This window comes from Coregonus clupeaformis, chromosome 31 (genome assembly GCF_020615455.1).
Source record: "Coregonus clupeaformis isolate EN_2021a chromosome 31, ASM2061545v1, whole genome shotgun sequence".
Taxonomy (NCBI): Eukaryota; Metazoa; Chordata; class Actinopteri; order Salmoniformes; family Salmonidae; genus Coregonus; species Coregonus clupeaformis.
The window spans coordinates 1,889,647-1,906,351 of record NC_059222.1 but is presented as its reverse complement, the minus strand read 5'-3'; the positions used below and the strand labels follow the sequence as shown (position 1 = coordinate 1,906,351).

At 42.4% G+C, this 16,705-nt stretch overlaps 1 protein-coding gene across 3 annotated transcripts in view; it reads right to left on the bottom strand.

The window, feature by feature from the left end:
• Nucleotides 1-16,705, bottom strand: part of LOC121547190 (liprin-alpha-3) — a 50,258-nt gene that overhangs the window by 22,242 nt on the left and 11,311 nt on the right. For 2 of the 3 annotated variants that reach the window (XM_041858326.2, XM_041858327.2), the window contains exons 7-14: nt 14,975-15,067; nt 12,223-12,275; nt 11,681-11,774; nt 11,231-11,365; nt 10,914-10,997; nt 4,392-4,523; nt 4,196-4,258; nt 3,580-3,683 (exon numbers count right to left, since the gene is read on the bottom strand). In XM_041858326.2, coding sequence (XP_041714260.2) covers nt 3,580-3,683; nt 4,196-4,258; nt 4,392-4,523; nt 10,914-10,997; nt 11,231-11,365; nt 11,681-11,774; nt 12,223-12,275; nt 14,975-15,067 — 758 coding nt within the window. The remainder of the gene's footprint in view (nt 1-3,579; nt 3,684-4,195; nt 4,259-4,391; nt 4,524-10,913; nt 10,998-11,230; nt 11,366-11,680; nt 11,775-12,222; nt 12,276-14,974; nt 15,068-16,705) is intronic. The other variant, XM_041858328.2, reaches the window with a different exon arrangement.

Genomic DNA, 16,705 nt, shown 5'->3' with positions numbered 1-16,705 from the left:
GTATTCAGACAATCAACGTTTTCCCCATATTGTTAAGTTACAGCCTTATTCTAAAATGGATTAAATAGTGTTTTTTTCTCATCAATCTACACACAATACCCCATAATGACAAAGCAAAAACAGGTTTTTAGAAATATTTAGAAATGTATTACAAATAAAAAATGGAAATATCACATTTACATAAGTATTCAGACCCTTTACTCAGTACTTTGTTGAAGCACCTTTAACAGCGATTACTGCCTTGAGTGTTCTTGGGTATGACTCTACAAGCTTGGCACAGCTGTATTTGGGGAGTTTCTCCCATTGTTCTCTGCAGATCCTCTCCAGCTCTGTCAGGTTGGATGTGGAGCGTCGCTGCACAGCTATTTTCAGGTCTCTCCAGAAGAGATGTTCAATCGGGTTCAAGTCCGGGCTCTGGCTGGGCCACTCAAGGACATTCAGAGACTTGTCCCGAAGCCACTCCTGCATTGTCTTGGCTGTGTGCTTAGGGTCGTTGTCCTGTTGGAAGGTGAACCTTCAACCCAGTATGAGGTCCTGAGTGCTCTGGAGTAGGTTTTCATCAAGGATCTCTCTGTTCTTTGCTCTGTTCAGCTTTCCTTCGATCCTGACTAGTCTCCCAGTCCCTGCCGCTGAATAACATCCCCACTTCATGATGCCACCACCATGCTTCACCGTAGGGATGGTGCCAGGTTTCCTCCAGACGTGACGCTTGGCATCAGGTCAAAGAGTTCAATCAAGGATTCATCAGACCAGACAATCTTGTTTACTGAGGAGTGGCTTCCGTCTGGCCACTCTACCATAAAGGCCTGATTGGTGGAGTGCTGCAGAGATGATTGGCCTTCTGGAAGTTTCTCCCATCTCCACAGAGTAACTCTGGAGCTCTGTCAGAGTGACCATCGGGTTCTTGATCACCTCCATGATCAAGGCCATTCTCTCCCGATTGCTCAGTTTGGCCAGGAGGCCAGCTCTTGTAATAGTCTTGGTAGCTCCAAACTTCTTCCATTTAAGAATGATGGAGGCCACTGTGTTCTTGGGGACCCTCAATGCTGCAGAAGGTTTTTTATACCCTTCCCCAAATCTGTGCCTCGACACAATCCTGTCTCAGAGTTCTACAGACAATTCCTTCCACCTCATGGCTTTTTTTTTGCTCTGACATGCACTGTCAACTGTGGGACCTTATTTAGACAGGTGTGTGCCTTTCCAAATCATGTCCAATCAACTGAATTTACCACAGGTGGACTCCAATCAAGTTGTAGAAACATCTCAAGGATGCTCAATGGGAACAGGATGCACCTGAGCTCAATTTTAAGTCTCATAGCAAAGGGTCTGAATACTTATGTAAATAAGGTGTTTCTGTAGTTTTTTTCTATAAATGTGCAAACATTTTTAAAAACCTGCTTTCACTTTGTCATTATGGGGTATTGTGTGTATATTGATGAGGAAAAGTATTAATTTAATCAATTTTAGAATAAGGCCGTACCATAACAAAATGTGGAAAAAGTCAAGGGGTCTGAATACTTTCCAAATGCACTGTATGTAAACCACGCCCCTCTGCGAACATGCCTTCTGCGATGTTGCTTACAAGGCTCTACTTATTTAAATTTGGTAAGGGAATAAGACTTTCCCATTGGTGTATTCAAATTAGTATTTTTGTGATGTCACAAACAGCCCTTAATAATCCAGCCACCTGAATCCAAGTGTTTGACATAGGGGAGGGGACTAGTAACTTTATGATACAATTTTATCAATGTACAGTGAAAACATCAAAACTATGAAATAACACATATGGAATCATGTAGTAACCAAAAAAGTGTTAAACAAATCAAAACATATTTTATATTTGAGATTCTTCAAATATCCACCCTTTGCCTTGATGACAGCTTTGCACACTTTTGAAATTCTCTCAACCAGCTTCACCTGGAATGCTTTTCCAACATATGTGCTGTTCCCACATATGCTGAGCACTTGTTGGCTGCCTTTCCTTCACTCTGCCGTCCGACTCATCCCAAACCATCTCAATTGGGTTGAGGTCGGGGGATTGTGGAGCCCAGGTCATCTGATGAAGCACTCCATCACTCTCCTTCTTGGTAAAATAGCCCTTAAACAGCCTGGAGGTGTGTTGGGTCATTGTCCTGTTGAAAAACAAATGATAGTCCAACTTAGCCCAAACCAGATGGGATGGCGTATCGCTGCAGAATTCTGTGGTAGCCATGCTGGTTAAGTGTGCCTTGAATTCTAAATAAATCACAGACAGTGTCACCAGCAAAGCCCCCCCACACCATAACACCTTGTCCTCCATGCTTTACGGTGGAAAATACACTTGCGGAGATCATCCATTCACCCTCACCGCGTCTCACAAATACACGGCGGTTTGAACCAAAAATCTCCAATTTGGACTCCAGACCAAAGGACACATTTCCACCGGTCTAATGTCCATTGCTCGTGTTTCTTGGCCCAAGCAGGTCTCTTCTTATTATTGGTGTCCTTTAGTAGTGGTTTCTTTGCAGCAATTCAACCATGAAGGCCTGATTCACACAGTCCCCTCTGAAGAGTTGATGTTGAGATGTGTCTGTAACTTGAACTCTGTGAAGCTTTTATTTGGGCTGCAACTTCTGAGGCTGGTAACTCTAATGAACTTATCCTCTGCAGCAGAGGTAACTCTGGGTCTTCCATTCCTGTGGCGGTCCTCATGAGAGCCAGTTTCATCATAGCGCTTGATGGTTTTTGCAACTGCACTTGAAATGTTCTGTATTGACTGACCTTCATGTCTTAAAGTAATGATGGACTGTCATTTCTCTTTGCTTATTTGAGCTGTTCTTGCCATAATATGGACTTGGTCTGTTACGAAATAGGGCTATCTTCTGTATACCCCCCCCCCCACCTTGTCACAACACAACTGATTGGCTCAAACACATTAAGAAGGAAAGAAATTCACACAGAAGGCCCACCTGTTAATTGAAATGAATTCCAGGTGACTACCTCATGAAGCTGGTTGAGAGATTGTGCCAATAGTGTGCAAAGCTGTCATCAAGGCAAAGGGTGGCTATTTGAAGAATCTCAAATGTAACATATATTTTGATTGGTTTAACACTTTTTTGGTTACTACATGATTCCATATGTGTTATTTCATAGTTTTGATGTCTTCACTTTTATTTTACAATGTAAAATGTTTTACAAATAAAGAAAAACCCTTGAATGAGTTGTTGTGTCCAAACTTTTGACTGGTAGTGTAGAAGCAATAGTAATTTTTCACACTTGGGTCGTCCTACTTTTATCTGGTTTCATCCAAATATCATCCAATTGAATGAAAAACATGATTTTGACTCTTCGGGGACCTGTCATCAACCATTATTTGTGTTGGTTTTGAGGGCATTAGGGCAAAACATATTGATAATATCTCTGCTCTAAACTCTTTGCCTTGGTCGTCTTAGCAAAATATAAAACAAACATTTAGAAAGTCTATCATTTAGGAGGGGTAAAGTGTTCATAACATCATCCTCTGACAAGTGGTGGATTAGTGTTCCCTCGAGAGAACAAATTTGTTTATTTAATGCTTTTATCAAATGTATTTATAAATACCCTTGAAGCTCCATTGTGGCTAACCTGGAATAGGAAGAGCCAGGCCTCCCCCTCAGTTGATCCACCTCCAGCTGAATCCTCTCCAGCTCGGCTATGAGCTGGTCCTGGGAGAGAGAGATGGGAGCACAGTACAGGATGACATTATATTCCAGCAAAGAAAACGTCCTACTTGTTTACATGCATCTATTTCCCTATTAAAATATCTAAACAAAGAACGGATACAGAAGCAGGTAAGAATAACTAAAGTACAGACAGAACTGACAGAACTACAAGATCACAGAAGTATTTTTCTGTTAGCAAAATCAAAATATTGTTATCAGTGCAGAGCAGTGTGACTGGTCTCCAGTTCTTGCAGCAAAACAGATAAACCCTTGCGATGATAGATTCAATTACATATTGAGACCGGGGAGGGTAAACTATCCACCCTAGTATCCCAAAAAGGGTTTGCAAAAGTTAGTGTATAGCCCTAAAGGCAACCACTGAGTAAGTCCAAAGTTTTAAATCAGTATAAAGTCCTGCTGATGTCCTCATTCCATGTATCGACAGATGTAAAGTACAGCAGCAATGTATATATTGAAATCTGATGAACTGGATACAATAAGGGGAAGATATGTACCTTGTTTGCTAGAAGGTCATCTTGGATTTTCTTCATGTTTGCTAACTCCTCTGACAGTGCATTCTATAAGAGTAGAGGAGTGATTATGCCAAGATTACTCATGTTTGCCGTTTATTGTGTTGATCAAAAATACTTACTGATTATTGATGGCAATATTAGCTTCATTTAGCATATGGTTAACAAAGCGTTATAGTACCTTCTCCTCAAGGGCAGCCATTCTCTCTTTGAGGTGAAGCTGCAGTCGCTCATTGGACTCAGACAGTAGCTTGTCCACCGTATCCGAGAGGCGTTTGTTGTGTTCGTCATTCATTTTCTCTCTCTGCCTTGCCTGAAACAGACAAAATTACACAGTGAGGGTCAAGGTAGAGAAAAGATATGAAGGAAAAAATTAAGAAGAAGCTGAAGAAACTGTGCGCTTTTGGGTAGCAATAAGAGTTCATGCAGTTCATAAAGATAGGATTGGGTTTTAATTGATTGGCCAAAATGGAGGGTAAGGAACACATTGTAACACTTTACCACTTTAGCAGGTAAAATATAGCCGGTATAATGCTTGTTATAAGCATTTATGAAACATTATAACAGACCAAGGCATTTTTAAATCAAATACTTCTAGTAAGTTGAACTCAAAGTCAAGTTAAGTTATGATAACAAATTAACTTTTTTCCTAGCTTGTTCTACTGCTGGTGGATTTTTTAAGATTGTTTTTAATATCTGTGTTTTTGCAGGTACATTGAGTGATTGATTAATCTTATGCTACACAAAGATAAATCACATACATTTTTCTAAACAAATCCAGTCATTTAGTTAGAATTTTTGCACCCTTTACTGAAATGGATGTTCAAGTTTAAATGGCTTAGGTAATCTCCTCCCACTGTTCCTAACCCTGGCAGTCATTTTGAATTTGTGAATAAAAATGTCAACTGTTGGATATCCTAACTAGGAATGGCACATCACTTTGCAAGCCATCATAATGTGACTTGCAGGTAGTGTTGTAGTGATTGGAAACCAACGCTTTCTGAAGGCTTCGGCGCTTTAACCAAATTATGCAGAAAAACGGTTCATTACTCTGAGCTTCATTCTGTTCACAATGCACATAAGTGACATCTGCTGGTCAGCAATAAATAGCAGCTTGTGATTATCAGATAGACGTTTTTTTCTCCACTGTTTTCATCAAAACGTCTTGACGCAATTGTAAGTCGCTGGCTATAGTAGTTGGAATAACAGGTATGCATCTTACATCACGCTTCCCTGGTGAAAAATCTGTCGATGTGCCCTTGAGCAAGGCACTTAACCCTAATTGCTCCTGTAAGTCGCTCTGGATAAGAGCGTCTGCTAAATGACTAAAATGTAAAATGTAAATGTACAAGTTTACTATCTTTCAAAAACGGTATCTATGACATTATTTAGGATGCTTAACACAGACTATCCTAAATAGAACATATTATTTTAACAACAGTGCTGAAAGTGTGGTTTCACATAAATCAATTCAACTTAATTCGACCTCATACCTCTCACATCCCTGAATGTTCCATAGTTCACTACTCTACCTGCTAAGCTACACGTCAGGTGACATTTTTAGTTCAAAATCCTAACTACACTGAACAAAAATGTGAACGCAACAATTTCAAAGATTTTACTGAGTTACAGTTCATATAAGGAAATCAGTCAATTGACATCAATTCATTAGGCCCTAATCTATGGATTTCACATGACTGGGAATACAGATATGCATCTGTTGGTCACAGATACACTACATGGCCAAAAGTAGGTGGACACCTGCTCGTCGAACATCTCATTCCGAAATCATGAGCATTAATATGGAGTTGGTCCCCCCCATTTGCTGTTATACCAGCCTCCACTCTTCTGGGAAGGCTTTCCACTAGATGTTGGAACATTGCTGCGGGGACTTGCTTCCATTCAGTCACAAGAGCATTAGTGAGGTCGGGCACTGATGGGCGATTAGGCCTGGCTCGCAGTCGGCGTTCCAATTCATCCCAAAGGTGTTTGGTGTGGTTGAGGTCAGAGCTCTGTGCATGCCAGTCAAGTTCTTCCACACCGATCTCAACAAACCATTTCTGTATGGACATCGCTTTGTGCACGTGGACATTGTCATGCTGAAACAGCAAAGGGCCTTCCCCAAACGGTTGCCACAAAGTGGAAGCACAGAATAGTCTAGAATGTCATTGTATGCTGAAACGTTAAGATTTCCCTTCACTGGAACTAAGAGGCCTAGCCCGAACCATGAAAAACAGCCCCAGACCATTATTCCTCCTCCACCAAACTTTAGAGTTGGCACATTGCATTCGGGCAGGTAGCATTCTATTGGCATCCACCAAACCCAGATTCGTCTGTCAGACAACCAGATGGTGAAGTGTGATTCATCACTTCAGAGAATGCGTTTCCACTGCTCCAGAGGCCAATGGTGGCGAGCTTTACAACACTCTAGCCGAGTCTTGATATTGCGCATGGTGATCTTAGGCTTATGTCTGGCTGCTCGGCCACGGAAACCCATTTCATGAAGCTCCCGATGAACAGTTATTGTGCTGACGTTGCTTTCAGAGGCAGTTTGGAACTCAGTAGTGAGTGTTGCAACCGAAGACAGATGATTTTTCCGCGTTATGTGCTTCTGCACTCGGCGGTCCCATTCTGTGAGCTTGTGTGGCCTACCACTTCTCGGCTAAGCCGTTGTTGCTCCTAGACCTTTCCACTTCACAATAACAGCACTTATAGCTCTAGCAGGGCAGAAATTTGACAAACTGACATCCTATGACGGTGCCATGTTGAAAGTCACTGAGCTCTTCAGCACGGGCTATTCTACTGCCAATGTTTGTCTATGGAGATTGTATGGCTGTGTGCTGGATTGTATACACCTGTCAGCAACGGGTGTGGCTGAAATAGCCAAATCCACTAATTTGAAGGACTTTTGGCCATGTAGTGTACCTTAAAAAAAAAAGTAGGCGTGTGGATCAGAAAACCATTCAGTATCTGGTGTGACCACCATTTGCCTCATGCAGTTCGACACATCTCCTTCGCATAGAGTTGATCAGGCTGTTGATTGTGGAATGTTGTCCCACTCCTCTTCAATGGCTGTGCGAAGTTGCTGGATATTGGCGGAACTGGAACATGCTGTCGATCCAGAGCATCCCAAACATGCTCAGTCTGGTGAGTTTGCAGGCCATGGCAGAACGGGGACATTTTTAGCTTCCAGGAATTGTGTACAGATCCTTGCAACATGGGGCCGTGCATTATCATGCTGAAACATGAGGTGATGGCGGCAGATGAATGGCACGATGATGGGCCTCAGGATCTCATCACGGTATCTCTGTGCATTCAAATTGCCATCAATAAAATGCAATTGTGTTCGTTGTCCATAGCTTATGCCTGCCCATATCATAACCCCACCGCCACCATGGGGCACTCTGTTCACAACGTTGACATCAGCAAACCGCTCGCCCACACAACGCCATCTGACTGGTACAGTTCAAACTGGGATTCTTCCGTGAAGAGCACTCAAGTCAGTACCGACATCAAACTGCAGTCAGGTCAAGACCGTGGTGAGGACGACAAGCACGCAGATGAGCTTCCCTGAGATGGTTTCTGACAGTTAGTGCAGAAATTCTTCACTTGTGCAAACTCACAGTTTCATCAGCTGTCCGGGTGGCTGGTCTCAGACAATCCCGCAGGTGAAAAAGCTGGATGTGGAGGACTGGTGTCGTTACATGTGGTCTGCGGTTGTGAGGCCGGTTGGACGTACTGCCAAATTCTCTAAAACGACATTGGAGGCAGTTTATTGTAGAGAAATTAATATTCAATTATCTGGCAACAGCTCTGGAGGACATTCCTGCAGTCAGCATGCCAATTGCACGCTCCCTCAAAACTTGAGACGTCTGTGGCATTGTGTTGTGTGACAAAACTGCACATTTTAGAGTTACCTTATATTGTCCTCAGAGCAAGGTGCACCTGTGTAATGATCATCCTGTTTAATCAGCTTCTTGATATGCCACACCTGTCATTTGTATGGATTATCTTGGCAAAGGATAAATGCTCACTAACAGGGATGTAAACAACATTTCTGGGATCTTTTATTTCAGCTCATGAAACATGAGACCAACACTTTACATGTTGCGCTTATATTTTTGTTCTGTGTATATATGTATGTACTGTGTCCATTAGAGGTCGGTGTTTGAAAGTAGCTTGGAATCGAAGAAAGCAGCAGAACCACGGCGAAATCAGTGGAATCTCACATTTTGCATCACATGGTTTGAAAAAGCATGTGATCAAACAAAGCTTCAGATGTCATTGAATGTACTTCTGATAAAGTTATATATGCATCGGCAAACTGCTTCGAAGTTAGCTGCTTAGCGATTTCTACGCATGCCTCTGAGCTCCGGTATCAAACTTAACATCAAACGTAACATCAACAGTACATTTCCCTGTTTTTCCAGAAATCCCAGTTGGAAGATTCTGGGAATTTTTGTATAGTTACCAGAGTTTTGCAACCCTACTTGCAGGCCTGATGTGGCCTGTAAACAATGATTTTCAGGCAACTGTATTAGGATAAAGCGAGGCCTCAAAATAAGGCCTTATGAGATACAGTGGGGAAAAAAAGTATTTAGTCAGCCACCAATTGTGCAAGTTCTCCCACTTAAAAAGATGAGAGAGGCCTGTAATTTTCATCATAGGTACACGTCAACTATGACAGACAAAATTAGAAAAAAAATCCAGAAAATCACATCGTAGGATTTTTTATGAATTTATTTGCAAATTATGGTGGAAAATAAGTATTTGGTCAATAACAAAAGTTTCTCAATACTTTGTTATATACCCTTTGTTGGCAATGACACAGGTCAAACATTTTCTGTAAGTCTTCACAAGGTTTTCACACACTGTTGCTGGTATTTTGGCCCATTCCTCCATGCAGATCTCCTCTAGAGCAGTGATGTTTTGGGGCTGTCGCTGGGCAACACGGACTTTCAACTCCCTCCAAAGATTTTCTATGGGGTTGAGATCTGGAGACTGGCTAGGCCACTCCAGGACCTTGAAATGCTTCTTACGAAGCCACTCCTTCGTTGCCGAGCGGTGTGTTTGGGATCATTGTCATGCTGAAAGACCCAGCCACGTTTCATCTTCAATGCCCTTGCTGATGGAAGGAGGTTTTCACTCAAAATCTCACGATACATGGCCCCATTCATTCTTTCCTTTACACGGATCAGTCGTCCTGGTCCCTTTGCAGAAAAACAGCCCCAAAGCATGATGTTTCCACCCCCATGCTTCACAGTAGGTATGGTGTTCTATGGATGCAACTCAGCATTCTTTGTCCTCCAAACACGACGAGTTGAGTTTTTACCAAAAAGTTCTATTTTGGTTTCATCTGACCATATGACATTCTCCCAATCCTCTTCTGGATCATCCAAATGACCTCTAGCAAACTTCAGATGGGCCTGGACATGTACTGGCTTAAGCAGAGGGACACGTCTCGCACTGCAGGATTTGAGTCCCTGGCGGCGTAGTGTGTTACTGATGGTAGGCTTTGTTACTTTGGTCCCAGCTCTCTGCAGGTCATTCACTAGGTCCCCCTGTGTGGTTCTGGGATTTTTGCTCACCGTTCTTGTGATCATTTTGACCCCACGGGGTGAGATCTTGCGTGGAGCCCCAGATCGAGGGAGATTATCAGTGGTCTTGTATGTCTTCCATTTCCTAATAATTGCTCCCACAGTTGATTTCTTCAAACCAAGCTGCTTACCTATTGCATATTCAGTCTTCCCAGCCTGGTGCAGGTCTACAATTTTGTTTCTGGTGTCCTTTGACAGCTCTTTGGTCTTGGCCATAGTGGAGTTTGGAGTGTGACTGTTTGAGGTTGTGGACAGGTGTCTTTTATACTGATAACAAGTTCAACCAGGTGCCATTAATACAGGTAACGAGTGGAGGACAGAGGAGCCTCTTAAAGAAGAAGTTACAGGTCTGTGGGAGCCAGAAATCTTGCTTGTTTGTAGGTGACCAAATACTTATTTTCCACCATAATTTGCAAATAAATTCATTAAAAATCCTACAATGTGATTTTCAGGATTTTTTTTTCTCAATTTGTCTGGAATAGTTGACACGTACCTATGATGAAAATTACAGGCCTCTCTCATCTTTTTAAGTGGGAGAACTTGCACAATTGGTGGCTGACTAAATACTTTTTTTCCCCACTGTATGTATTGTCATAAAGAGTTATAACATTCACCTAAGAACTCTCTTGGTAAGGCCACAGGACTGAAAATGAACGAATTCAACAACCATGTCTCTATCACTAACAAATACAGTCATGGGTGGTAATTCTGCAATTCACTTGAAAAGGCAAGCTGATACAACTCAAATCTGGACCCCCTACAGCACGTGTCAAACTCATTCCACGGAGGGCCGAGTGTCTGCAGGTTTTCGCTCCTCCCTTGATTGATGAATTAAGGTCACTAATTAGTAAGAAACTTCCCTCACCTGGTTGTCTAGGTCTTAACTGAAAGGAAAAAAATAAAAACCAGAAGACACTAGACCCTCCATGGAATGAGTTGACACCCCTGCCCTACAGGGTCACATCGACTATCGATTTGAGTAATGACTCCAAAACTGTAACTGTAACTGTACTCAGATATATTTAGTGCAACAGGTTTCCTAAAGAATTTGGAGTAATGACAGCACATTGGGGTTTACAGTGTATAAACAAGTACTGCATTATTACCCTTTGCAACTCCTGATTCCTCTCTTCAAGTTGTGCCTCCATCTGTCGTAGTCGCTCCTCAAAGTTTCCATGGCGTTCCTCTGCCTAAATAGAAAAGATAGAGAAAGTGTCTGAACATGAGATCAAATATAAACTCAGACTAACACAAGGACAGATAGATGGGTTGCCAATAGGAGGACAACTCAGGTCATACAGACGGACGGACGGTAGAAAGTGGAAAGAGACAGACAGACAACCAAACAGTTTCACAGACAGTCAGACAGATCCACATGAGTAAACAGAACAAACAGTGTGAACTTAGACATCCAGTACAGTACCTTGTTGAGGGCAGCCACTCTCTGGGCGAGCTGGGCCTCAATCTCGGGCAGTGTCTCGGCCCTCTGCAGGGTCTGCTGGAGCTTCTGCTTGGCGTCACCCAGACGCTCCTGGAGCTGCCTGTTCTTCTCCTCACTCTTACAATATACAGGACGAGAAAGAGGGAAGAGAGCGGATGAAGTCAGGGATATTTTTATACACTGCACTACAATCCAGGTCTGAGTCCGAGAGCTGGTTTTCTGGACCCGGATTAAGTCTAGCCCTGGACTAACATATAATTTTAATGGAGATACTCCATTGAGAATTACTTAAATCGAGGTACAGGAAATTGGCCCTAAGAATCTGGCCCTAAGTATTAAAAGACAATGCTAATCTGGATATAACCTACTCATTTGTACAGGGTTATTGTACATCTATGTAAGCCACCCTTGTAGTCGTTTGTTAACCATTACCTGTCTGTGCAGTGACTCCTTGCTGGCCAGCTCATTCTCCAGCTTGTCTTTGATGTCATGTAGAGAGGTTGCTTCCCTCTGAGCACTGAGGTACCTGCAAACAACATGGTAAGAAAGGTAGATAACACCAACGGTGAACATTGGTCGAGCTGATGACCGGCAGCAAGTAATGTCAACATTAACGCTAACAAAGCTTATTTGGCACGGTAGGAGTGTAAACGTTTTTCACCAATATAAAGGTGCCTAAACAACGTTTATGTGCATTTATGCTCCACTACATCCCTGACCATTAGTTATGCACATCCACTCTTCACTGTATGTACAGTATGCAGACACAAGCCAACTATTGCAGTGTGCTGTAACGTTTGAAAATACCCAGGCATTGAGTTAAAGACGAAAGGTGCGATGTACAGGTGTTGTGACACGTTGGTGACAGCTTTTCAGATAATGAGGGGAAAACCTGGTAGTTTGGCACCATTGCACTGTAAAAGGGGAAATGAATAGTCACACAAGCCAGTATCGTTCTGCAAATAGAGGGTTACCTGCGTTCTAATGTAGTGATCCTCTCCTCCATATCCTCCCTTTGGCACAGAGCCTGAACGACACAGAAACGTAGTGAAGCATGGTTAATCATCCAAATAAACATATGATTATACATTACACATTGTGAATATCACAAACCAAAAATGGTAACCTAAACATTTAACAGAGTATGTGCACATTCATATGAATTGACTATTCATTATCACATTTGTTCAGTCATTTAATATGTGCACAGCTCCTCTAGTCTCTCTTGTCACCTAGGGCTCGTCTTACAGCTACTCTTTCTTTCATATTCAATATTAATTTACATGCTTAATAGAGTACAAAAGGTACAACTTTAGTAGAGGAATCACAATACAGACACTCATTTGCAACATAAGTAGCTAAATAGGCCTTTATTATGCGTCATTAATCCTGAGTGGCACAGATGTCAAAAGCACTGTGACCGGGAGCCCCATAGGATGCCGCACAATTGTCCCAGCGCCGTCCGAGGTAGGAGAGGGTTTGGCCGGGGGGCTTTCCTTGGCTCATCACGCTCTAGCGACTCGTGGCAGAGTCGGGCGCCTTCAAGCTGACTTCTGTCGTCAGTCGAATGGTGTTTCCTCTGACACATTGGTGCAGCTGACTTCCGGATTAAGCGAGTAGTATGATAAGAAGTATTGTGGCCAGGCAGGTCATGTTTCGGAGGACGCGTGACTCGACCTTCGCCTCTCCCGAGCCCATTGGGGAATTGCAGCGATGTGCCAAGTATGCTTGTGGCCATACCACCCTGAACATGTCTGATCTTAGTAGCTAAGCAGGGTCGGGCCTGGTAAGTACTTGGTAAAAACTCGTTTTTCAACCAATCCACAAATGTCTTGTTAACAAACTATAGTTTTGGCAAGTCGACTTTGTGAATGACACAAGTAATTTTTCCAACAATTGTTTACAGACAGATTATTTCACTTATAATTCACTGTATCACAATTCCAGTGGGTCAGAAGTTTACATAAACTAAGTTGACTGTGTCTTTAAACAGCTTGGAAAATTCCAGAAAATGATGTCATGGCTTTAGAAGCTTCTGATAGGCTAATTGACATAATTTGACTCAATTTGAGGTGTACCTGTGGATGTATTTCAAGGCCTACCTTCAAACTCAGTGACTCTTTGCTTGACATCATGGGAAAATCCATAGAAATCAGCCAAGACCTCAGAAAGAAAATTGTAGACCTCCACAAGTCTGGTTCATCCTTGGGAGCAATTTCCAAATGCCTGAAGGTACCACGTTCATCTGTACAAACAATAGTACGCAAGTATAAACACAATGGGACCACGCAGCCTTCATACCGCTCAGGAAGGAGACACGTTCTGTCTCCTAGAGATGAACGTACTTTGATGCGAAAAGTGCAAATCAATCCCAAAACAACAGCAAAGGACCTTGTGAAGATGCTGGAGGAAACAGGTACAAAAGTATCTATATCCACAGTAAAACGAGTCCTATATCGACATAACCTGAAAGGCCGCTCAGCAAGGAAGAAGCTACTGCTCCAAAACCGCCATAAAAAAGCCAGACTACGGTTTGCAACTGCACATGGGACAAAGATCATACTTTTTGGAGAAATGTCCTCTGGTCTGATGAAACAAAAATAGAACTGTTTGGCCATAATGACCATCATTATGTTTGGAGGAAAAAGGGGGACGCTTGCAAGCCCAAGAACACCACCCCAACCGTGAAGCAAGGGGGTGGCAGCATCATGCTGTGGGGGTGCTTTGCTGCAGGAGGGTCTGGTGCACTTCACAAAATAGATGGCATCATGAGGAAGGAAAATTATGTGGATATATTGAAGCAACATCTCAAGACATCAGTCAGGAAGTTAAAGCTTGGTCGCAAATGGGTCTTCCAAGTGGACAATGACCCCAAGCATACTTCCAATGTTGTGGCAAAATGGCTTAAGGACAACAAAGTCAAGGTATTGGAGTGGCCATCACAAAGCCCTGACCTCAATCCTATAGAACATTTGTGGGCAGAACGGAAAAAGCGTGTGCGAGCAAGGAGGCCTACAAACCTGACTCAGTTACACCAGCTCTGTCAGGAGGAATGGGCCAAACTTATTGTGGGAAGCTTGTGGAAGGCTACACAAAACGTTTGACCCAAGTTAAACAATTTAAAGGCAATGCTACCAAATACTAATTGAGTGTATGTAAACTTTTGACCCACTGGGAATGTGATGAAAGAAATAAAAGCTGAAATAAATCATTCTCTCTACTATTATTCTGACATTTCACATTCTTAAAATAAAGTGGTGATCCTAACTGACCTAAAACAGGGAATTTTTACTAGGATTAAATGTCAGGAATTGTGATAAACTGAGTTTAAATGTATTTGGCTAAGGTGTATGTAAACGTCTGACTTCAACTGTATAGCTCCTGATCCATGATGAATATAACTCATAAATGCATATTTTCCCGAAATTCATACCAGGCATTTCAATGCTCTGTGCATTGAGATATTTGCATTGGATGCACATAGTGGGATAGAACAGTAGCTTAAACAGAGAGGCTTTGGGAACTGATATAATCTAAGGCAGGGGTGGGCAGCCGATTACAAATTATTATTTTGTGTAAAAAAGAAACGCTCCAGGCCTTACTTGAGCATCTAAAACTAGATAGAAAGTATGTAGAAATGATCAATACTGATGTGGCCCTCGAGCCAAAAAGGTTTTCCCACCCCTGACCAAAGGCCTTGGCCAGGAACAGATTGGCCCGACTGACCTCCTTCACGTCCCTCTGGAGCTTCTGATTGGCCTCCTCCGACTTCGTCACCTCCCTCCTGGCGGCTGCAAGCTGTTCCTCTATTTCCCCAACCTGACGTGACATGAGGAAGAGCAATAAGATGATAAGGGACAATAAGGGACTATAACAGGACAGAGGGCCTTTATGAGTGAAGCCGTGAAGCACTGGTAGAGGTAGGTTTATGGCAATTATATAGAAAATACTGTCATGTACAATGATCAGGCTGTGTGGTTTTTGACTGTCCACAAGAGGGAAGAAGGTAACTGGTTTTAAGAATCTTCATACACCCCCCAACCTAATTTATTTTTCTTTATCTTTCTTCTCTTTTCTCTATTTCACTCTCTCTCTCACACAATATTGTTGGGAATGGTTCATAACAACATAGGTTACATTAAGCTCATAATAAACTACACTGTAAAATATGTCCTGTAAAATTAAAGTAACATACTGGCAGCAATTGGCCAGTAAGTTAGTTTAATTTATTATACAGTACAGCTACTCTAATCCATTTAATGGTACCACAAATATTACTGTAATTACCCAGTGACATATTAACCAGTGTTCCAGTATTTCAGAAACGGCCGGCCTCCTGGGCTTTTCACATACGACAGTGTCTAGGGTTTACCGAGAATGGTGCGACAAACAAAAAACATTCAGTCAGCGGCAGTCCTGTGGGTGAAAACAACTCATTGATGAGAGGTCGAAGGAGAATGGCAATAATTGTGCAAGCTAACAGGCGGGCCACAAACAGGCAAATAACGGCACAGTACAACAGTGGTGTGTAGAACGGCATCTCGGAATGCACAACTTGTCGGTTCTTGTCACAAATGGGCTACTGCAGCAGACGACTACACCGGGTTCCACTCCTATCAGCTAAAAACAAGAAGAAGCGGCTCCAGTGGGCACACGATCACCAACACTGGACAATTGAGGAGTGGAAAAACATTGCCTGGTCCGACGAATCCCGGTTCCTGTTGTGTCATGCTAATGGCAGTCAGGATTTGGCATAAGCAGCATGAATCCATGGCCCCATCCTGCCTGGTGTCAATGGTACAGGCTGGTAGCGGTAGAGTAATGGTGTGGGTAATGTTTTCCTGGCACACGTTAGGTCCCTTAATACCAATTCAGCAACGTTTCTATGCACCGAAGAATTCAGGCTGTTCTGGAGGCAAAGCGGGGTCTGACTCGGTACTAGATGGGTGTACCTTCCAGCACAATAACTGATATTTGGTGTTTTATATCACTTGCACTTTAGGCCTTAACAAAGGCTTAGGGAACCACTACCACATATTAGCTAAATTCGTACAGCATTCTCACTAACAGGTGCAACAAATATAACCTCTTACAAGACACACCTCAAAATATGTTAATGAGACACTAGTATTCAAAAGGTTTTTGTCGCTCCAAAAATACAGTATGGTACTGCATTCTGAATTACAGAAAATTAATGGCAGCGATTTTCAGGACAAGGTTGGTAGAAATCCTTAAAATACAGTATATTACTGTTTTCTGTTGGGGTACAGCATTCTCACAGATGCAACAAATATAGTCTCTTACAAGGCACGTCTTAAAATAGATTAATGAGCCAGAGACTCTTTCCCCGCCCTCAACATTTTCCCACAATGCACCATAATTAATTCTGTAAAACACATTTAAGGTATTTTACTGTGCATTCTACAGTGTTTCACTGTTAAAATTACAGAAAAGTCT